The 24,260-nt window shown below is 39.4% G+C and overlaps 1 protein-coding gene across 1 annotated transcript in view; it reads right to left on the bottom strand.

Moving 5' to 3' along the window:
- Positions 1-11,793: 11,793 nt before the first annotated feature.
- SREK1 (splicing regulatory glutamic acid and lysine rich protein 1) overlaps positions 11,794-24,260 on the bottom strand; it is a 54,135-nt gene continuing 41,668 nt past the window's right edge. The window contains exons 9-12 of the mRNA XM_065406249.1: positions 22,695-23,303; positions 15,174-15,269; positions 13,139-13,280; positions 11,794-12,021 (exon numbers count right to left, since the gene is read on the bottom strand). Of these exons, the coding sequence (XP_065262321.1) occupies positions 11,869-12,021; positions 13,139-13,280; positions 15,174-15,269; positions 22,695-23,303 (1,000 nt within the window). The 3' untranslated portion in view covers positions 11,794-11,868. The remainder of the gene's footprint in view (positions 12,022-13,138; positions 13,281-15,173; positions 15,270-22,694; positions 23,304-24,260) is intronic.

The raw sequence follows: 24,260 nt of genomic DNA, 5'->3' as shown, positions 1-24,260 counted from the left end.
GTTAGAGGGATTTTTTTTAAATTATTAAATAAAATTAATAATAATAGGTACCTTACCAGGACACACAGAAATGGATATGCAAAATGAAAAGGCTAAAAGGATCACCCTGCCACCAACTGGCAGTACTGAAGCTACTGCAAACAAACAATCAAGCAACATATTCCTAGTATTCTATGCTTGCCATTTTCTATAATCATATATGGTAGAAACATATTAAAATGACAGCAAACTACAGCAGATAATTTCAATGGCCCCTTACTACATTTAGCCTGGTGTGTAAACAGTCTATTGCAATGTTAGCAAAACCATAGCAACAGGCCACCAGGTCAGTAATATATATGTAAATTATAGTGTGTTATTAACATACTGTTCTAAACCTCCGTTTTTGCTATGAGGTGTTGAACAAAGTGTGCCTGGCAGTACCCATAAAACATACAGAGTTGAATTATTTACCCTTGCACAGTATTCACTGTAGTCATAAAAGTGTGTGTAACGAAGTACCTTGTTGCTAAATGCAGAAGCAGGTATTTAATTACAAGGTCCATCTTGTCAGGTCCAGTTGCACTGGGTCTCACACACTCTCCAATTGTAACATTGAGATTGCCTCAAGATTATGTTGAAACTGATGTGACACATGATGCGTGTATTGGATGAAAACTAATAAGATTTAGCAACAAGTCCATTGTTTGTAGAAAAATAACTATTTCCACCAATCATGCATAAACTGTTTAGATGCTGAGAAGAAGAGTGAGGTCAGGAAATAGAAGCACAAATAGCCAACTCAGATTTTGAGCTATCAGTCTAATTTTTTTTAAATTGTGCTTATAGCCATATTAACTGAGCACCTTTTGGTAATTTTACATTTGGTTGCTTTCCCCGCACCCGCCCCATATTCTTTTTTATGTCTACTCAAAGGCCTAGTGTTGTTGTGACCTTCGCTCTGACCATAGCGCACTCTATAGTCCACCAGAAGTTTTACTAGCCACTACCATTGTTTATTTTGTATGTAGCAGTATAGGGGACACGTTGTGACTAGTTTAATTTGGACCAAAATATGAACTGGAATCCTGGTATATAGGGATGGGGGTGAGTGGGGGAAAAAAAAACATGCAAAAGGTAGGGAATGTTGCTTTGGTGGGGTAGCATTTATTTCTATAGAAAGTGAATTGTATAGGCCTCAGATCGTGATAATTAAAGTTTTATTTTTTATTTTTTTTAATATTGGTAGGTATCATTGGAAGGTTTCAAAGAACAAGTGTATCTGAAGGCAGGATTTGAAAGACGAGAAAGCATTGACTGGTACACAGGCAGTGGAAGGCTGCTCCAACCACTCCAATCATAAGGAGAAGCATGGAAGACAAACACAAAGCTCTCTTTTCCATCTGTCCTCTGGCTTAAGTATGCTGCCTTTGCAATGCACCCAACATCTGGCAGCTTTGGAACTAGTTCTGATGCCTGCGTGCCAGAGCATTGCTTATTATCACAGAGTACACAGTATGGCACAATGTCTAGTGTTGCTCAGGTGGAATAAAATCCTACAGTCCTTATTTAATCCTTGCTCAGGAAAAACTCCCATTGCACTCAAGGACTGAGTAAGGCCTACACGATTTACGTGAGTACATACTTTATTATTATTATTTTTCATGTAGAACAACAAAAAGTATCTACCTATACCCAGGCTCTGAGTGTACTGGCAGCCACTTAAAAATAAAGCCGCAGTTCAATCAATCAACCATATGTTCTATCAAGCAGCAGCTCATAATCAAATATTAATCCTTGTGTGACTGGGTGCTCCACTCACCACTAGTTTGATGCCTCCTCCTACCTGCTCTGCAGATTAGCTCATCAGGTCGACACCCCATCTTGCGGTTACATGCCATGACTCCATCTCTCTCTCCTTGTTCCGCAGTCCCTCTCTCACTCCAGAAACCACATCATCCTCTTCATGACTCAGCCCAGGTCACTCAGCGTTCCCTCTTTCCAAGGTATATCAGTCTTTCCTTCAGCAGCCCTAGGCAGTCTTCCCATTCACCCCCTCAGGTGCCATTCCTTCAGTGGCTGATAGGGAAACTTGGGCCCACCTGCTACTCAGGTTCCAGCCCAGGGACCCCTACCAACACACAGCCAAGGTCTGTTCAGTCCCCAACCTTGCTGCTTACTCCCTGGCCTGCTTCCTATTCTTCTGGTTCCTCCTCCTCCCCCACTTTCTCTGGCTGTACCAGCGCCAAATCCTCTTCCCTCTCCTCAGGGGGTAACTACAGGCTACGTCCCCGAAGCCTCCTTCCTCTCTCAGTTCCCTGGTTTTATAGAAGCCCTGCCTGTCCCTGCACAGGTGAGCTTCCCCTAATTAGGGCTTTCCTCTCAGCCTTCAGTCTAATAGGCCTATCTAGCCTCCATTAACCCCTTCAGGACAAGTGTGTGGTGGACACCATATCATACTCTGCCACAGCCAATGCCTCAATCCCCTACCAATCCTAAAGGCCCAGTGAAACAAACGGACCTTACAGAATGTCCTGAAAATCAAAAGGCTATTTCAGATCAATCTGGGAGGGCACTGTAGAGACCTATGCCCTTGTGGAAAATCCCTCCTGTTTTATAGTGGGAGGGGGGGGGGATCCACAGCTGTGCCTTTACTGGGCACAGCTGTGATAGTCTATAAAGGGGAGAGAGGCAGTCTTTCTAGAAGGCTAGTCACAGGCTATTTAGAGCTTTATCAGTTTAAATATTAAAGTGTTTCTAATGCTACTTTCATAATTACCTAAGCGTAAGATTTCACACTATCACAAGCCAGCAATATGTTGGCCACTAACCCTGTCCATCTTAGATTGGTGCATGCACCTGGGAGTCAGAAAAATCTGAATTCTAATTGCATCACTGACACTGGCTTGCTGTATGGCCTTGGGCAAGTCAATTACAGACCCCTCTGTACCTCACTTTCTCCACCTGTAAAACAGATCTAATGATACTTACCCACCTTTGTAAGCACTGAGATCTACAGCTGAAAATTGCTATTTAAGTGCAAAATTATTTAAAAAAACATAGTGAATGCAGTAACCAGCAAATAAACTAGTTGAAGAACAGTGTGCTAGTCTTGCCAGGATGCTGCTGGGAGCATGCTGTTGCAATTCTTTGCAGAGAGGTACACTATTTGAGAAAGATGGACAAGAAAGGTCCTGAAACAAACAAGTAGGATTTCCAACATTTATCCATGAACCACTCAGTTTAATTAATTCCCTAGCTACAATTAAAATGTATACCATATAAGAACAATCAAGGGGGAATCTTGAGTCAGCACGAATTTGAACCTCTGCAACATTTGACTGCAATATTTTATTCCAAGCGTAATAGGTAGGCACAGGTGTCTGCTTCTCATATTTTATATGCATTTCACAGACTTGCTATAGCACCTTCCATCTAAACATCTCAAAGCAATTTTCAAACATTAATAAATTAAGCCTTGCATCACCCCTATGTAAAAAGGTAAGTATTGTATCCCTGTTATGCGGATGAGAAAAATGAGGCACTGAGCATTTAAATGACTTACTGAAGGTCACACAGCAAGTCTGTGAGAAATGAAAGTACACCCAGTCTCCTGCAACCCTTAAGTATATGGCCATCCTATGATTCCTGAGCATGTTTAAGTTATTGTCTTAAGCAGTCAAATGACCACAGCGTATCTTCAGGAGTGGGGTCACTTTCTGATCATAAGAGCCTCAAGGCTGAGGTGAAATGAAATTTGGCTAAACGGAATAGTAGTCTAATACATATCAAGCCCTTAGGCTTTTAGTGGGGTTAACCAAAAAGAAGGGATACTCCATCTTTCTTGTCACCCTAACAGACCAGTTAAAAAAAAAAAAAAAAAAAAAAAAAAACTTTCCCAAGACAAAGTTTATCAATGGGATCTAGACCGAGCAGCTTAAAACACTAACAACGAAAGTGGCTCTGGGCTTCACATCTGTTCCTGCTCATACAAAGCACATCTTACCTAACCTCTCTTCTCAATGTTATTCCTTGTGATGAGTTCTAGTGATATATAAGGCAGCTAATTTAATCTCAGACCTCGCAGTTCAGCTGGATATATTTTAACAGCATGATTTATGGAGATGCTTATTGCTGAACTGCTTTAGCTGTGGGAGTATGATGCTCCATAGCTAAACACAACTAGGGGAAAAAATGTTAACATAGCAGAAAGGCAAGTTTCCTGGATTTTACAAGAGCAAAAAACTTTTAAAGGCATCTTGGTAAAATAATGAATGTTCCCCTTTAAAAAAATCTATGAAAAATTGCTAGTCTAGACAGCTAGCGCAGTAAAATAGAAGTGTAATGAAAGTATAAGATTAAACACTTCAGTGGGCATGTTCTACATGGAATACTAGATTCAATCTGAATTTCTGACCATGACGCTATTAAAAACAGCAGGAAAGTGCAAGTATCAAGGAGTCTGGATCAACCCTTTAAAATATTGATCCAATTTGATTTAAACCTAAAATCTTTTCTTCCAGACTCTCTCTCAAACAATGAAATACTTCTGTCATTTATACTTGACTGGTCTTATAAACTCAAAGTTAAATACAAGAGGCATATCTTATTTTTAAAACACTCCCTGTCCACTTGCCATTCCCCTACTTGAATATAAATATTTGTCCTTGATTTAAAAATATCTTTGCTTAAATTAACCTATTTAATGAAGCCACAAGGCACATGGTTCAAACAAGCAGGACATGATCTGGGCCCAATGCTGAGGCATCACTTTATTTCTCACATGAAGAAGATTTTTTCCCCCTTCACCCTTCAGAGGAGAGCAATGCAGTCTCCTCACAATGAAACACAAGCACCCAGAGTAGAAGACTGTGGTCAGCTGGAACGGGAAGAGTTGGAGTCAAACCAGCCAGAAAATGTACCATAAATAGGGTAACTTTCAAAACCAATATGGCAAGATTCTTATTGACACAGGGCAGGATTTTCAAGAGTGCCTAAGTGACATAGGAAAACAAATTGGATTTGTGCTCCAAAGCCACTCAGAGCCAGATTTCCAAAGATATTTAGCCCCTGGAAGATGCAGATAGGTGCCTGATGGGATTTACAAAGTGCCTACACAAGTGAAGTGCTTAACTCCCATAGACTCTTGATACTTTTGAAAAAAATCACACTCTCAATGAATTGATATTATTTATTGTTAGCACTAAAGAACTTGGGTGAAATTCTGACCCTATTTAAGTAAATGTGAGTACTGCCATTGACTTTAATGGAACCAAGTTTTCACCTCTTTTGTTTAAAAGGAAACGCATCCTTGGTGGAACTGGGCTTAGAAACAAGTAACCTCCCAACCAGCCTCTCGGGATCGCTTAGCACTCTGAGGCCTTGTCTACACTAGAGAATGTTGGTGTGCTAAACACTGTTTAAGCCTCCCACCCCCATTCCTGTAATACACTCTCCGGTTCTAGCCCTCAAGTTCAGTTACCAGCCATTCAATTCTCTGGTGTAGATGCAGCCTGAAGGCACAAAAAGGAGAGCTTCAGAAAGCTGAGCAATCTGTCATGCTAGCCAGCCAGCAAGAAGGTAACATTTTTTTCACTAAAATCAGACTGGGTTAGGCGAGAGAGTTTCCAAGACACACATAAATCAAAAAAACCTTAGGACTTATTTATTTACAAAAATAGCAACATAATAGTAGCAGCATTTGACAGTTCTTTACTCATACTATTTAATCATTACTTTATTAACACACAAGTATACATAACCCACACAGAACAATTTTACTTTTTTTTTATCAGAAACATCTAGTATTAGGAGAAGGGAAATTATTAGTAACAATTTTTATTACAGTAGTGCCGAGTCCCCAGTCAGATCAGGGAGCTTTTTGTGCTAGATATTGTGCAAAAAGTAAAACATGGGCTCTGCACCTTAGAGATCTAGAGAAGAGGCAAAGGATCCGCTAATGATTAATGAAATGAACTGTGCATAACTACCTAGCTACCTACCTATCTCCAGTGCTCCACCACCAGGTTGTTTTGTTTAAATAATAGTGGAGTTATGAATCTGTTAACTGGCAATTTTTCAGCAGTTCATGAAAAATAGTTGTTTGGATTACAGAATTGATGTAGATGTATGAACCTTTTACCTTAACTCACCAGTTCAAAGCCAAATTCATTAGTCACTGACTGAAAGCCCAGTGACCTGAGAGTTATGAATTAGTTGTCCCAAATCTAGTTTGTAGTGGACAGTTCTCCATATCCTGGAAACCACTCTCAATTGGCACCATTGAGCTGGAAGTCTCATTAGTGACTCTAAGGGCTGAATGGATGGTAAGACTAAGCTACGCTCTTACTGCTGCCAATGGCAGTCCTTTCAGGTCAGATGTGAGGCACATCAACCAATCTGTGTGAGAAAGATTGTACTACTACTGCCAGGGTAACAGGGGCGGCTCTATGTTTTTTGCCGCCCCAAGCACGGCAGTCAGGTGGCTTTCGGCGGCGCGCCTGCGGGAGGTCCGCCAGAGCTGCGCCTTCGGCATCCCTGCTGCCGAATTTGCGGGACCGGCGGACCTCCCGCAGGCATGCCGCTGAAGGCAGCCTAACTGCCACCCCCACAGCGACTGGCAGGCCGCCCTCTGCGGCTTGCCGCCCCATTCACGCGCTTGCTGCGCTGGTGCCTGGAGCCACCCCTGCAGGGTGATACTTATTTTGTGATCAAAAGACTTCAGTATCCATGTCTGTCAAAACGTGGCACTAAACTGACTCTTTAAAACAATATACAATCAAAACAGGCCAAATATTCTCAAAAATAATCATAGGATAAAGATTTCTAAAGCAGAAAACAAGCAAACAGCTAGAGTCCATTTTTACAAGGCACTATCATCCTGCAGTAGGCCCAATAGTCACAAAATAGTCAAACTTTACTGGGACAAAGCTCTTTTTCATCTTCTTAGATTGTAGAATTGATCATTTCAAAACAGTCTGTGAGAAATAGTTTTTAACATTTCTGAATTGTAGAATACCATTACAAATACAACTGATAAAGTATAAAGGGGTAAAATGGTTTCCCTCTCAGACCAGGCCAGTGTCTTACTGGGTCGTGCTTTATACCGAATGTAAAAGATGCACTGGGGGAAAGGTAGCCGACACATCTCAAGACCAGCTTATTCAATTGTTGAATATGGAATGCAGTAAAGGAAAAAAACATACACTGATGTGCTCAGATACTTAGATGGCTCTCATCTGCAGGGTATGATAGATAGATGCCTAGAGCAGCACGAGCTATGCAGAAAACGTGATGACAAGCCTCCTTGTTGTTGGATTTGAAACAGGATATAAATACTGTATGCAAAGGAGCTCTTGATAAGTTTGGAATGAAATGTTTGTGGCTGAGGGGATGCCTATCTCACACAAAACTACATTTAAATGCTTTACTTTTCATTTTCAATATATAATAAACATTAGATGGAGGTTGACTCAGCTTTTTTCATGATTACACAATCAAATAATCGCCATCTGAAGATAAGTTGACTGTAAGACTAAGGCCTGGTCTACACTAGATATTAAGCTGGCATAACTAAATTGCTCAGGGGTGTGAAAAACCATACCGCTGAATGGCATAGGTAAGCTGACCTAAGTCTCCATCTCACAGTGCTAAGTCTACGGAAGAATTCTTCCATCAACCTAGCTACTGCCTCTCAGGGAGGTGGATGCCGATGGGAGAATTCCTCCCATCAGTGTAAGTAGTTTCTACACTGAAGAGTTAAGTGTAGACAAGCCTTTAATGTAAAACAAACGACATACATCTATGAATTTCACCTATCCATTCTCCATATTTTGGGGAGGAACACTACATCTTTCTCAAATAAGCACCTGCTGATTTTAATGGGAGTTTTACCGGAGTGAAGATTGGAGGATCAGACCCACTAGGTCCAATTCATCACTGTTACTTTTGTCTCACTCCCATTTTAACCTGGTTGAAAACGCAATGAAATCAATAGTCACACTAAAGTAAAGCTGGAGGAGCAACATGTGGTGAATCAGGTCCATCATATCCCCAGACTTGCTTGTAATAGTGCAGATATTTAAAAATGGTTCATAGTTTATACTGCTGAAACCCAATTTTCAGGCTAACAGCTACAAGAGACACATACGATTTCATCATCTTTTTTAAAGAAAGTCTAGCAAAATAAGAATGGGTTAGCTATAATCCTATTTCATTATAAGATGAACAAACAAAAACAAACCAGATATTTCAGTTCTAAAACCCAAGTAGAAGATAGCTTCTTGAAGAGGCAACAACTACTTGCGTTTAATTATTATTTAGATGAATGGAAAAAATGAAGGCATTCTGAAGAGAACATATATGTGAGCAATTTTTTTTTACCATCCAAAATTGCCTTTGCTTATTATTTTCTGCTTAGGTAAAAAGTACTGAAATTCAAACCTTTAAGTTCTACAATGGATAAACACAACACATTTTTGCACAAAGGATGAAATTTTGAATTTATGAGTTCTACCCTGAAAAGTGACTATAACCATGGAATTGTGGGATCTAGGATCTTCTTTCCCCTTCCCCAATAAAGGTTTTGCAGGGAAAATTATTTCCTTCGTAACACCTGCGTAATCCTATTTACCTCAATTGATTTACACAGAGTTAAATGCGTAGCCCTGTAATTGAAACTTGAAAAAACCAACAACAAAAAACCAACAACCTTGAAACAGAATCCAGCTCACTTTTTCTTAGCTGTGTCATCCCTACAAGAATAAGTTGCAAAAATAATGTTAGTCACTACTATTCGCAGATAATTCTGAACAAACATTCAGATTTGTTGGATAAAAGATGCCATTTTTACAGTCTCTTTTCAGAGTGGAAAAATCCCAAAAGTTAAACTATGATTCGCCAACACTTTCAGCTACAGCAAATGTTGATTCAGATGAAACCATATTTAAAATATTTATCTAACTATTATTAAATACGTTGTTCTTGAAAATATATACGTCACTCACTTTCAGCTAGTTTACCTAGACTGGTGATAAAAAATGCAATGTGACATGGCAGCACAGCATGCAACCCTGCTATGAAGGAGACACTGGTTATCTAATGGAGGCTGTGCATTTTGAATAGTTGATGCACACGATCCTTGGGGAGCAGGGTATGAACTGTATTACTAGGCAACAGCCTTATAAATACAATCTACCTACTGCAGAGGCACTATTCTTGGATGAGGCTAATTCCCTGGTGGTGGGCTTTTGGGGAAGGGAAAATGGAGTAATAAAATAAAAATTATTTTAAAGAAAAACTGAAAATAGAAATGAAAAATATTTACAAAGCAAACTGAAAAACTAGGGCTTGTAAGAAAACAGCAATTTCTATTTTTTTCAGAGAAAGAAAACTATCATGCTTTCTAGGAAAAATCCCGCAGTACAAGAGAGTATACTAAATTATGGAACACATACTCCAACTAGCTAGTAAAACTGCTAGTCTGCTGTTGCAAATTTTCAATTTTTCAGATATTGTTCTTAGACAACCATAGGTAATCTTTTATGAATTTCTACCATATTATAGATCTGTGTAATTTCAGAATACTAGAAAGAAAAACAACCAATAGGAATCAAAATAAATGTTGACATCTGAAACATGAAGCCATGTGTGAAAACCATTTGACTTCTCACAAGGAAAGATATCATATAAAAGCTAATTTTTTAAATGCTATGTATATTACTGGCATGCACTTTCCAAATCAAAGCAACCCCCTGAGAAAAAGTAGATGAATAATAAACTAAGAATGTTCCTTTCAAATATATATATATATATAAGCAAAAACTTCCCTCTAAAATACTTAATTTTATTAGTGAAATGGTACCAAAGATAACAAGTATACAAACAATCTTTGCTCTATGCTACTTACACATAAATAAGACAGCTGTTGTTGCAAGACCTGATCCTTCACAGTCTTTCTATAAGCATACAGATTTGTCATTCTTTTATTGGAATAAGCTGTTCACCAGCCAACTGCATGTGGCTTAAACATCACAAAAATGACCATTTATACTTTACACGGTAAAGCATTTTCTATAGTTTTAATGGTACACAATGGCGAGATACTTCAAATCCTAACAAAAATAAAGAGTGATTAAGCAGCTGCACAAACTGGGTTTCATTACCTTATAAAGTGGGCAACTTTTAATTCCCCATAAAACACTTAGGCTTCTGTAAGTATTAACTTTAAAAAGGAAAATCAAATTGAAAGTAACTAACTAATATGCTACTTAGCTTTTAAAATTGATAGAAATAACTCTTCCCATGAGGTAAGGCAATTAAGTCTTTTGATTGTATTACACTGTATTAAAAATAAGTCTACTTGATTTTAGTATTAAACAAGTTTTAAAGGTCTGACTTTTAAGAAATCTTACAATGATGAGATTACTTCAGAGCACAAGTCACATTTTTACTTGACAAAATATTTGCAGTGTGTCATTCTCTCAAGTTACATGCTTTCTCCCCAAAGAATGGATCCAAGAAGGACATAGAATCTCTATCATATAACTCTAATGTAAATTCAACTACTATTCTTTTCAAACAAACTTTGCACACAATTCCTTTCACATCACACAACCAACATTAGAGAAGATGATTGAGAGGTAATGATTAAGGCCATTCAATGTACAGAAAAAGTTTAAAGAGCTCCCTTTGATTTTAGTGAAATTAGAGCATGCTCTGTATTCAGTTACCATACTTCATAGTACGATGGTCTCCAAACTGCACTTTTGCATTCATTTATAAATCTCTTCTTAAAAATGGAGCTTCAATCTTGTACCAAGTGAACCCAGCACAGCTTTTCTGACAAACCACTCACATTCTTGTCTACTGGTGTGGTGTTGGTAGAACAGCCATCGAGATTATGTAAGATGTAATTGAAAATTAATAGCATATATAAAGTTCCAGAAAATATACCATATTTTAAGAAGGCACTAAAGCTTTAGCTTGTGCTCCCATATACTATTTTGAAAACAGGGGTATTGATTTTCATGACACCTGAACCATATGCAGCTGAACAGACCCACTGCAATATGGCTCAAAACAAAACCAGAAGTTCTGATACCACTATACAGATGTGCTCACTTTTGAGGGTAGGAGAGGGGGAAGAAACCCAGTAAGCTAAACTATTATATACAATATGGTGGTTGTTCCTTCTATAAATAGGACAGTAGCATGCCTTGTTCAACTACTATTAAAAGAAATATTCATTTTAGGGATAGTAATAAGAAAATGACTTTAAATAAGAAAAAATGAATCCAAGCAGTGAGCAAATGAAAACTTAATAGTCAGTGGGCGTTTAACGCAATAACAGCAAAACTATGTACTAAAGTAAAAACCCTTTTTTCCATAGCTGTCATTTACAAGGGAAAGTGTGTATTTTTGCACCATTTCCAAGCACATTATCAGAACAGTACACATTGAAATTAAAAAAAAAAAACACAAGGAAAAACAATACAAAATTCATTAACTAGCAATATTTTAACAACTTCCAATGCATACCGCCAGCTTATACAGGTCTACATCTTTCAACTTCCACTTATTTGAAACAGTTCTTGGCAAAAGTTAACATAAATCATTTTACAAATAAGTACAGCCATCATGGAAATGCATGGATTCTCACAGATGAATAGTTCTGATGGCATTTGCCTTTATCATGGCATATATTACTGGTCCATGGTCTTTCTTGCTTTCCAGCTATCACAAGAATTGACAAAGCTATCACAAGAATTGGAAGAGCTACTAGTACATATCAACCTGCTCAGTAGATTGCTTTGATGTTTTCTTCCTCTTTCAGGGAAATAAAAAGCTTTGGATTCACCCCACAGTTGAGTCAGAGGTCCATTCATTACTTTATACCTCTTCCATTTTAACTGAGAGGTTTTCTTCATTTGGTTGACAGTTCCCATTCTGTTGTAGTTTGACTTCCTCTGTCCTTTGTGTATCATTGTTGTCTACTGCCTTGTTAATTTCTGAATTCGGATCCTCTTTAGTGTGATCTTTGTCCTACCAAGAATGTTAAAAAGTTATATTTTCATAACAACAATATTCCTTATTATGCCAAGATTTCCAGAAGTAACTGGTGATTTTGGATGTTTACATTTCTGGATACCCAACGTGAGACAGCTTAAAGAGGTCCAGTTTTAAGAGTGTGGGTGCTCAACAGCCTCTGAAAATCTGTCCCATTTAAGGGTGTCTGAAGTTGGGCACCCAAAAAACACCAATCACTTCTGGAAATATTTGCCTTAAAGAATTATATTTTGCTATATACAATTATTCAAAAGTGAAATAAAACAGAACAACAATACTAGGGAGATATCACTAACAACTCCATAGTTAAGACTTTGCGGAGTTTCCATTTAAACGAGGACTAGATCTCTCTATTTCTAGTTTTAATGGTTAAATATTTTACCAAAATGTCTGTTCAGATGTCCACTACATTTTTATGATAGCTCTTGGATAAAATAATTATTGAAGTCTGTAGAGGAAGCAATTAAAAGTCAGTCACTTTTTAAATTGGACACTTGCCGTCTCACTTTTTCACTTCTATAGTTAAATAGCCACAATTACAATTCTCTCAAGGATAGGCTACTTTTGAAATGTTAAAATCAAAAGATCACAAGGTAATCAGTCTGAACACTTGATTTTTGCTAATAATATCCGTATACCTCTATTCCCTGACCCACCTACTGAGCCTGCTCCTCCAGCTTTGCTCCTTGTAGAGTTCTCTAGCCAGCCTTTAACCCTGGGGAACCAGGAGGCAGCACTGTGGAAGGGAAGTACAAGGTAGACACATAGTTCTGAAACTGAGCTGCCTTTTTTGGATGGCTACAGGCAGCCAACCCACTCCTTACCCTATGCTTCTTTATTCCATCCCACTCATTTCTCCCTACCTACCCACTCAAGCACCTGAAGAGCTGGGAAGGTTCAAGTAGGGAGACCTAATCTAATGGATCTGTCAAAGTCACTTTCTTTTGCAGCACCTGTCTCTTGCTCGTAGGAACTATACTTAACTGTCCAAACTAGCAAAGAATGAAGACAGAAATGACAGATTTTGCCAAGAATCAATCAAACTCTACTGCTTAGTCACTTTCCTGTTCATCACTTGTTCACAAGTGCTTACCTTCAGTGTAGTAGTGGTTTTGTCAGACTTCTCCTTCCCATCTTTTTCTTTGCTACTTTTTTTCTTGGATGTGGATTGCTCTCTCTCTTTTCTTTCATTATTTGAATCCCTTTCTTTCTCTCTCTTTTTGTCCTTCTTATTTCTGCTTAAGAAAGTTTTTAGACATTCAGTAATCGAGTAAACCAACTGAATACTAAGAAGTTATCTTTAGAAAGCTGTAATTCTTAGAATCAACCCTTCATTTTCAGTGCTGAACTGTAACACTAATGTGTTTCAACTGGAGGCTCCTATGTAAGAGACTGTTAATTCTGCAGCTTATTTTTAAAAATATATTTTCTGAATCATCCAGGTAGCATACTTCTAAGAGACCCTGAAGATGTACAGGTGGCAGAATTTACTGAAAGGACAAATCTTTTCATGCCAAATAATAGTGATCAGAAGTATTTCTAACTGAATACATATATGACTTAGCTAACAATGCTAAAAAAAAATCTGAAGTCCATATGTGCAAACATGCAAAACTTAAGTACAGTAACTCCTCGCTTAACGTTGTAGTTATATTCCTGAAAAATGCTACTTTAAGCGAAACAATGTTAAGCGAATCCAATTTCCCCATAAGAATTAATGTAAATGGGGGTGAGGGGGTTCAGTTCCAGGGAATTTTTTTTTCGCCAGACAAAAGACTATACACACACACACACACAGTATAAGTTTTAAACAATGTAATACTGTACACAGCAATGATGCTTGTGAAGCTTGGTTGAGGTGGTGGAGTCAAGGGGGTGGAACGCCTTACTGCTAAATGATGAACTAGCACTCGGCTGAGCCCTCAAGGGTTAACACAATTGATAGCCTGCTGGGCAGCTGCTGCACAGAGAACTTAGGGGAGCTGATAGCGGGGCTGCCGGTCCATCCTGGTTCCAAGCCCTCACCAGCTAGCTCCAACGGCTGCTTTTCCTGCAAGCAGTAGACAAAGCGGGTGGCTGCCAAACAACGTTATAAGGGAGAATTGTGCAACTTTAAACGAGTATGTTCTCTAATTGATCAGCAACAAAACAACGTTAACCAGGACGTTAAATGAGAAGTTACTGTGCTGTATTGTATACTTATATCCATTAAAAAAAAAAAAGAAAAAAAAAAGGGTAATTTATCTTACACTCCCAAGTCACTCACATTGATCTGGAAATAACTGCTCACACATATAAGGTTTTTCATCATTTGCTCTTTTGTTTAATAGCTATCAGACTTTGGGAAAGTAAATTCACAATCTTTTTCTTATGAACAACTGACTGAAGCAGTTCAATGGTTTGCAGATCAGTAACTGCAGTTTGATTCCTTTAATCTCCAATTAGATCTAGAATTACTATCAAAACATTAAATTGCAAACCAGACCCGCATCTGTGAGACTTTCCAAAACAATGGGTAAAAGAGAGAAGAAATTAAATATTTGTAAAAATGCAAAACACTGTCAATTTTCTTACTCAAAAGAGCTAAAGAATTTAATTTTCAAAAATATACAAAGAGGGGAGCAAATTGACAAAGGACAGCTGTACAGAGCAATAAGGATCTTTGATTGGTTTGTAGGTAAAGAATGTAAAGAGCTCCAAAATAATAAATCAATGCAAGATTGAACTGAGACTTGAATCACTTTGACCAATTGAAATTATCTGCAGTGACGGAAGTGTAATAAAAGAGACTCAGGCAGGGGTGATAAACTGATGAGAACAGTGTTTCCAAACAAGTTTTTTTCCTATTCCCAGATTCTCCATCTAAGATTCTGTTTTGGAGAAAGAGGGCTGATCTTGTCATTGTCATTTACATACAAGACAGGTAGAAAGCTTTTTACATGTACTGGAAAAAAAAAAAAAAAAAAAAAGAACTGCCCAGAAGAAATCCAAATCTCCTCAACAATTTTTTTTGCATGATATTGGTACTGATACTGGGAAGCTGATAAAATTTCAGTATGGGAGAAAGATCATTAAAGATTTTCCTTTTTAGCTGTCCATTTTAGTTCTAATATGTATATAAATCCCACCTCCTTGGTGATGGAGACCGAGAGGACTTTCTCTTTGATGTTCTGGATGTTTTTGGAGACTTGGAAGGACTTCTACTCTTCCTCTTACGCCTTTCTCTGTTAAGACCAAGAAGTTCAAAATTAGGCAATGAAGATGCACAATAAATTAGACAATGGCATAAGAAAACAGATGGTTCTTAACATTATTCTTTGGCATGACAACTGGTTGACACTGTTAATGTCCTGCAACATGTTGGCCACTGCTAAGTGTATGCCTCACTGATTGTACATACATTACACAAGTCAAGAAATTTAAAGCTTTGTGTAAGTGAGTTTTGTGAGAGGAGGAATGGCAGAGGGAAGTAGCAGAGGGAGATTATGCTTCTTCAGATTTCTGCTATATCACATTTTGGAAGGGAATAAATTTACCTTCTCAGCCCAAACACCTCTATCAGGTGATAATGGGAACCTGATAAGAGTTAAATTTATTATTACCTATTGTCATTACAGTAAAGCCAAGGATGAGGACCTCATTGTACTAGAAGCTATTGACCTCAGCGAGGCCAGGGTCACCTATGGTCCCTACTCTGAAGAGTTTGCAATATAAGAAATGTTCCTCCTTCAACATAAGAGCCAAGAATTATCATTATTAAACATGAATCTTTAAATTATCAGCTGAATTGATGAGTAATGAAAGATAAACTATTACTAGAACACATACCTTAAGAATTACAAATACATACATTTTAAAGGGGAAATGAAAGAAAGCTTTTTAACCGTCTTGTCTTGAGTTTGGAGATCTAAATTTCCTCTACAGGAGCTGATGAAACCACTACAATTTACCTTGTATGGAGCTGCATGCCTTACAGTGATCTGAAGCTCAATTGTAAAATATGATTCCTATGGCCCTGATCAAAGAAAGCACTTAGGTATGTGCACAGATTTTAAGCATGTGAGTAGTCCCACTTCAATAGACTAATGTATTTAAACTTGAGTACGAGCTGAAATGCTTTGTGGGATCAGAATCAGAGGACCCAGTTCCACACAGTATCAGTCCCAGAGGTATTTGTTGTAAATCATGACAGGGAACATTTTAATATAGATTAAAACATTTCTATTATTATTACTTCTCAAAGGATGACATGCTATCGTTAAACAATGCTGTGTAAAAAAAATAGGATACAATAGTTGTATGGGAAGGTTGAAGCCCAACAAAATCCAACAAACATAGGAAATTCAGATTAAGTCAGATTCTTAACATTTTATTTAAATAGGAGTTTGGTAGGGTTTTTTTTACTAGTTACCAAAGTTTGCTATTCTAGGATCTAATCCAGGGTGTTGCTGAGTTCTCATAACTCCCTCTGACTGCACGTACAATGAACCAGGCATAAAACAAAAGTAAGTTAACTAGATCTAAAGACAGTTTAATATTAAACTAGAGTAGAAGTGATATCAAAATGGATGCCCCCTTCCTGTTGGCATTTTTCAGAACAGAAAATTGTGTCATGGTTTATTTCAGAAATTTGACCAAGCAGGACAAAAAGAGTTCAGGAGAGCTGGGAGTTTCTCAAAGAGACAATATTAAAGGCACAACAGAAAACTATCCTTATACAAAGGAAAGATTGAAAGAATAGTAAGAAGCCAATATAGCTCCATCAGGCGCTCTTTAATTACCTTAAAATCAAAAAGGAAGCCTACAAAAAGAGGAAACAAGGACAAATTGCTAAGAAAGAGTACAAAAGAATACCACAAGACTGTAGGACAAAATCAATAAGGCTAAGGCTTTGTCTACACTGCCAATTGAACGACAAAACTTTTGTCATTCACAGGTGCTTAAAAAAGCCCCCAAAAGACAAAAGTTTTGCCACGGCAAGTGGCAGTGTAAATGGCTCATTGTCAGCAGGAGCGCTCTCGTTTCGACAACATGAACTCCGCGTGTACGGGGTGGAAGTATTTTGTCAGCAGAAGTGCTGACAAAACAGGTTTACACTGCCCGACTTTTAGCGACACGGCTGAAGGGTTAAAATCCATGTGCATTTTATATAACAATCTGGTATATGGATTGTGCCAGCTCTTTTCCAGACCCAAAGTCCAGAGTTTGGTCTGGAGACCAGAGGCCTTGCAAATAGTGATTAGCTAAGAGAAAGGCAGAATAAACAAGACAACATTGCCTTTGCTAAGATATGCTTGATCAGTAGAAATGCCAGATGTTGAAGCAATAACTGAATAATTATGTTTCAGCCAATGTTTCAAATTGAACAAAGGATCCCTGTTCCTATTGTGTTTCTCCTGAAGGGAAAACAGTCTTCCCACAGATCCAACCTTGAGTTTATGAAAAATTGGCACATGTCACTATAATGATATGGCATCCTTCCACCTCCCTTCCCAGGGACCAATGCCCTGCCTTAAGACATAAAGGAGACGATCTCTATTGCCATATGCTTTCACTGTTTCTTTGCTTTAACCCCTAGGAATGTACCTGTTGGACAATCAAAGGAGTTGCTCCATTCCTATGGACCGCAAATCAGAATTCAACATATATATTTTATACTAATAACATTTTATCAAAGTATTAATTAAATGTTAACTTGCTAACTTGAGACCATGGGCGGAGACATTATGTAACCTTTTTAACCATTGGCTACTGTGCTAACTTGTCTTGCTGCAAAACCTATCCCGGGGTGTGGAACTGCCTACCCCGTCACTTTCCCCCGCCCATGGAAAATCTATATATTCCATTGTAATCAATTGATTGACAGTGTCTCTGAGCCTAATAAGCCAGGTGACACTCCGCCAGCGCTGTGTGTAATAAATTCCTATGCTTGACCTCTACACGGTGTGGATTTATGTCCTTCAACGGCCGTGTTGCTAAAAGCTGTGTAGTGAAGACAAACCCTAAGATACAAAATGCATTACACCTAGCAAGGGACATAAGAGGTTCTATAAATACATTAGGCGCAATAGCAAGACAAAGGAAAGTGTAGGTCTACTACTTAGGGAAAGAGAGCACATGGATGACATCAAGAAGGCTGATGTGTTAAATGCCTATTTTGCTTTAGTCTTCACTAAAAAAGTTAACTGTAATAAAATACTTAACACAATTAATGTTAACAACAAAGGGGAAGGAACCCACAGCAAAATACAGAAAGAATAGATTAAATAATATTTAGATAATTAGATGTATTCAAATTGGCAGGGTATGATGAAATTCACTCTATGGTACTTTTAAGGAACTAGCAGTCTCAAAACCATTAGCAACTATTTTTGAGACTCATGGAAATGAGGTTCCAGAGGGCAGGAAAAGGGCAAACATAGTACCTATTTTTTAAGAGAGGAACAAAGAGGACCTGGGGAATTATAGACCAGTCAGCCTAACTTCCATAGCTAGAAAGATACAGGAACAAATTATTAAACAATCAATTGGTAAGCACCTAGGGCAGGGGTGGGCAAACTTTTTGGCCTGAGGGCCACATCTGGGAATAGAATTGTATGGCGGGCCATGAATGGTCACATAATTGAGGTTGGGATGCAGGAGCGGGTGAGGGCTTTGTTGGGGGTGCGGGCTCCAGGGTGGAGAGCTGGGGATGAGAAGTTTGGGGTGCAGGAGGGTGCTCCAGGCTGGGACTGAGGGGTTTGGAGGGTGGGAGGGGGATCAGGGCTGGGGCAGGGGTGCGGGCTCTGGGGTGGGGCTGAGGATGAGGGGTTTGGGGTGCAGGAGGGTGCTCTGGGCTGGGATCCAGGGGTTTGGAGGGGGTTGGGGCGTGGGGAGAGGCTCAGGGGTGCAGGCTCTGGGCGATGCTTACCTCAAGTGGCTCCCGGAAGCAGCGTCATGTCCCTTCTCCGGCTCCTATGTGGAGGTGTGGCCAGGAGGCTCTGAACACTGCGCCGTCCACAGGCACAGCCCCTGCAGCGCCCACTGGCTGCAGTTCCTGGCCAATGGGAGCTGCGGGGGCGGCACTTGGGCGGGAGCAGCATGCAGAGCGGAGCCCCCTGGCTGCGCCTATGCATAGGAGCCAGAGGGGGGCCATGCTGCTGCTTCCAGGAGCCGCGTGGAGTGGCCCCCGACCCTGCTCCCCGGCTGGAGCATCGGACCAGGGCAAGCCCCAGACCCCCCTCCCTAGTGGGAGCTCGAGGGCCGGATTAAAATGGCTGGTGGGCCGGATCTGGCCCGCAGGCCATAGTTTGCCCACCCCTGACCTAGGGGATAATACAGCGATAAGGAAGAGCCAACATAGATTTGTCAAGAACAAATCATGCCAAACCAATATAATTAATTACATTCTTTAGGGTTACTGACCTACTGGATAGAGGGGAAGCTGTATACGTGATAAATCTTGATTTTAGTAAGTCTTTTGGCACAGTCCTGCATGGCATTCTCATAGGCCAACTACAGAATGCAGTCTAGATGAAATTACTATAAGGTGCATGCATAATTGGTTGAAAGCCCATACTCATGAAAGTTATCAATGACATGCTGTCAAAGTGGGAATATGTATCTAGTGGGGTCTCACAGGGGTCTGTCCTAGATCCAGTGCTACTCAATATTTTCATTAGTGACTTGGAGTAAACAGTATACATGTAAAATTTGTGGATGACATCAAGCTGGGAAGGCTTGCAAGCACTTTGGAGGACAGGGTTAGAATTCAAAATGATGATTTTAGATCAGTTCTCCAATTTAACAAGATGAAACTCAATAAAGACAAGTATTACACTTAGGAAGGAAAAAATCAAGTGTACAAATACAACATTGGAATAACTGGCTAAGCAGTAGCACTACAGAAAAGGATTGGGGGGTATCATGGATCACAAACTGAACATGAGCCAAAAATGTGATGCAACTGCAAAAAAGGCTAATATCATTCTGGAGAGTATTGACAGGATGATACATAACACACGAGAGGTAATTTTCCTGCTCTATTCAGCACTGGTGAGGGCTCAGCTAGAATGGCATGTCCAGGTTTGGGCACCAAACTTCAAGGAAGATGCGGAAAATATGAAAGATCCAGAAGTCAGCAACAAAAATGATAAAAGGTTTAGAAAACATGACCTATGAAGAAAGATTAAAAACATGGAAATGTTTATCTTGGGGAAGAAAAATGACTGAGGGGAGGACCTGATAATCTTCAAGTACATTAAGGGCTGTTATAAAAAGGACGGTGTTTGATTACATCTTGCCCTACCCTCAGTGGACATAAAGAACAATTGGCTTTAATCGCCAGCAAGGGAGATTTAGGTTAGATATTAGGAAAAACTTTCTAACTATAATGCTAGTTAAGCCCTGAAATAGGCTTCCAAGCAAGTTTGTAGAATCCCCATCATTGAAAGTTTTAAAGAACAGATTAGACAAACAACTGTCAGGGATAGTCGAGGCGTATGTATTCATGCCACAGCACAGGGGGGTGGATAAAATAATCTCTCAAGGTCCCTTCCAGCCCTACATTTCTATGATTCTACACAAAGGCTTGGTCTACACTTGAAAGTTATAGAATCATAGCTACATCGGTAAGGGGGATCAAAGTAGATATGCCAACATAACCCTCAGTGCAGATGCAGCTAGGTTGACAGAATAACACTTCAGTTGACGTAGCTAATGCCATTCCTCTGCTGACAGAAAAACTCCTTATGTTGGGGTAGGCTGCATCTTCACTACAGAGCTATGCCAACACTATGGAAACTAACACTATATTCCCTCTTTCTGAAAACGGAAGGGTGATAAAACCTTTATCCAAACTTTTCATTAAGCACCACAAAACACAAATAAATAGACCTATAAAAGATAGGGTAGCCTGCCTAAACCTTCAGTCTTGTATCAGGGATTTATTCTGACTTTTAAGGACTAATTCTTTGACATTCTTGGATTCTAAGGATTTGTTGGGTCTTTATTTGATCTCATTTCTGATACCCTGAATACAAAACTGTCTTTATTTCCTGTTTACACAGGCTCTTATCTCCTTACTCTCAGGTCCTTAGTGGCCATCCTGAATAGTAGGTCTTAACACGACAGTGCAAAGAACAAGAAGATTAGGTGATAGTCTGAAACGGATCCTTCACTGAGTGAAAAGGGTCAAGTGAAGCCCAGTCTGGATCCTGATGCAGTAGTCTACACCATTATTCCCACAGCCAAATTTGACAGAAACAAGGGAGCAAGTGGGACATCCTCATGGAAATGAGAACTCCCACAATGATCCTCAGTCTCCCTCCGAGATGGCAGTCCACAGAACTATTCTAAAGAGGAATTTCTGCACATTCATAATTGGTTCCCTGCTTATTTGAACAGAGGAGTATGGGGAAGGCTCTGAGATTTGCCTCAAACCAGCAGCATCCTCAGCATCACCAGAACCTTTCAAGTACTGAGACAGAGGAGGATGCGTTTCGGTTTTTTTTCCGCACACAGAAATATCTCAATACTGATGGCCTCTTTCAGTGCGTCCAATTTACAGAATTCAGAAGAAGAGTGACATTTTTTCCCCTTTTTGACTCTTCTTAGTCCATGAACTGACTGGTCTCTTTTTGCACTTTGGAATCCATATTCAACTTGGCCTTCCATCAAAAAAAGAAGGGCCTGCTTCTGATGTGGATGGAGAGTCCTTCTGAGCTAGCCTATCAGAAATTACCAGAAATTGGACTATCAATCCCTCTGAACTCTTCAGGTGAAAGTGGCACTAGAGAGAACCTCACAGATAGGCAAGTTTCACTAAAGTATAGGAGGCATTGTGTCAGTGAGTCTGCCATGTACACCTTGGCTTTACGCAAAGGGCACCATTGAAGCCAGATGTATTGGCCCTCAGTTCCAAAAGAAGATCCCCTTGGCACAAATACAAAAAAACCAAACCAGGATTAAACTGCACAATGCAAATTCACACTAACTTTACTAAACTACAATAAAAGCTAAGTAGAACAAGATAAATAGCTAATATTCCTCTGCCGTCTCTTGGCTGTTTTTAGCATGTAGGGAACAACTCAATAAGGCTCTAGTGGCTAGAAGTAACTGAGGAACTATATAACCTGGAGCCCAAATGGTTGGTGAGACAAGGGAGCATGCACGCTGCCTCACAGACAAAGCTTTCTAAAGTAACCCAGTGTACAATATAGGTGCATCTCAAGAGTGTGTCTCGAAGCAGGCAACCACCTCAAAAAAGAGCTAACTATCACGCTGAGAGAGGATACTGCACAATTATCTGAAGGACCAGAGTTGGAGGCGAAATCTGAAACCAACTTTTGTCAGTCCTGTTCTATGTTAATCTCATATGTGACATAAAAAAACCAAACTTCCTGCTGATTATTTATGTCATAAAGCTAAATGCAATAAATGTTGCTTTCCCTGGAGTTGAAATAAAACATGTAATAATTTCTGAACAGAAACAAAGCTTCAAGGTTTCCTCCCCAGAATCAAGTTAGAGAGAACAATATCACAGAAAATTAAATTCTATCTTATTAATAAATGACATTGCAATACTGATGCAGAATATTCAGGTTTTGTGTTATCTCATTGTACTGACAGGTTAAGAAATAGCACAGCAAAATTATCAAACAGAATCAAACCTGCTGGAACTACGAGATCTTCTTAGAGAACTGTAGCTTCTGGGAGGTGTTCTGGATCTCTTCTCTTTCTTCTTTTTATCATCGCTCTCTTTGGACCGCTCTTTTTCTCTTTCCCGTTCCTTCTCTTTGTCCCCTTCCTTGTCTTTGTCCTTCTCCTTGTCACCCTCCTTCTTCTCTCTGTCTTTCTCCCTGTCCTTCTCCTTAACCTTCTCCCTTTCCCCCTCTTTCTCCCGATCCTTTTCCTTGTCCCTGTCCCCCCCTTTCTCCAGGTCAGTTTCCTTCTTGTCCCGGACTACCTCCTTCTCCTTGTCCCTGTCCTTCTCCCTATCCTTCTCTTTGTCCCTGTCCTTCTCCCTATCCTTGACCCTCTCCCGGTCTTTGTTCCTCTCCTTTTCTTTGTCTCTGTCCCTCTCTCGGTCCTTGTCCCTGTCTTTTTCTTTATCTCTCTCCCTATCCTTGTCCCTGTTTCTCTCTTTGTCTCTGTCCCGCTCCCTCTCTTTTTCTTTATCTCGGTCTCTCTCCTTCTCCCTGTCTCGGTCCTTGTCCTTCCCTTTGACCTTTTCTTTTTCCTTGACCTTTTCTTTGTTTTCTTTGTCTTTTTTCTTGTCCCTATGAAAAAGAAACATTCATTCATCATTGAAATGACCCTAATAAAAAGCTGAATTCACTCCTTTACTCTACTAATAAACGCTCAACAAAACTCATAATTCTCGCCTTCAAAAATAATCACAACTATGCAAAATGTAAATTTCCCACCCACCTCATTCCTAACAATCTAGCTTTTTTTCCCCCTGCAGCAGCTGAAGGCAGAGGTATAAAAAAGAAAGAAAAAACAATTAATCTTTAGACTGATGACATTATAGCTTAGGAACAGACTATGAATAAGTGCAGTATACAGCCTATGGACATTTGTAGGAACCTGATTGCTGAAGTAGACTTTCCAGCATTTTGTGGGAAATCAGATTTTTTTAAACTTGGCTTTTAAATATTTCTTCTCATAACAATGAGGAGTCCAGTGGCAGCTTAAAGACTAGCAGATTGGGGATAAGCCATGCATCTGAAGAAGTGGGGTTTTTTACCCATGAAAGCTTATGCCCAAATAAATCTGTTAGTCTTTAAGGTGCCACCGGACTCCTCGCTGTTTTTGTGGATACAGACTAACATGGCTGCCCCTCCGATACTTCTCATAACAGGGAATCCATCACCCTAAAATGGACTATAGGACAGTGTTTCTATTTGTGGTTAGGTCCAGTAAAGAATAGAGACAACTGTACATTATTTTTATTGAGTCTGCAAAAAAGAAACCCTACACAAATAAAGTACAATGATTTGGATGTATATATGTGTATATTTAATTCCTCCCCCCTCAAGTTAATTAAGTATTTAGAAAAAATTGTAAGGGCTACCAGCAGCAAGAGTTGGTGGCTACACTCTGAGGTCACCAAAAATTTTGTTGTGAGAACCTCTGCTATAGGATAATCACATCCTCAGGAACTCACAAAAGAAGCTCAAATTATAAGTTTTAGTCCTAAACTGCTCCACCATATATATACATACATATATACA

Source organism: Emys orbicularis, chromosome 6 (assembly GCF_028017835.1).
Source record: "Emys orbicularis isolate rEmyOrb1 chromosome 6, rEmyOrb1.hap1, whole genome shotgun sequence".
Classification (NCBI taxonomy): Eukaryota; Metazoa; Chordata; order Testudines; family Emydidae; genus Emys; species Emys orbicularis.
The sequence above is the reverse complement of the archived record's forward strand: the minus strand, read 5'-3'. Positions and strand labels throughout refer to the sequence as shown.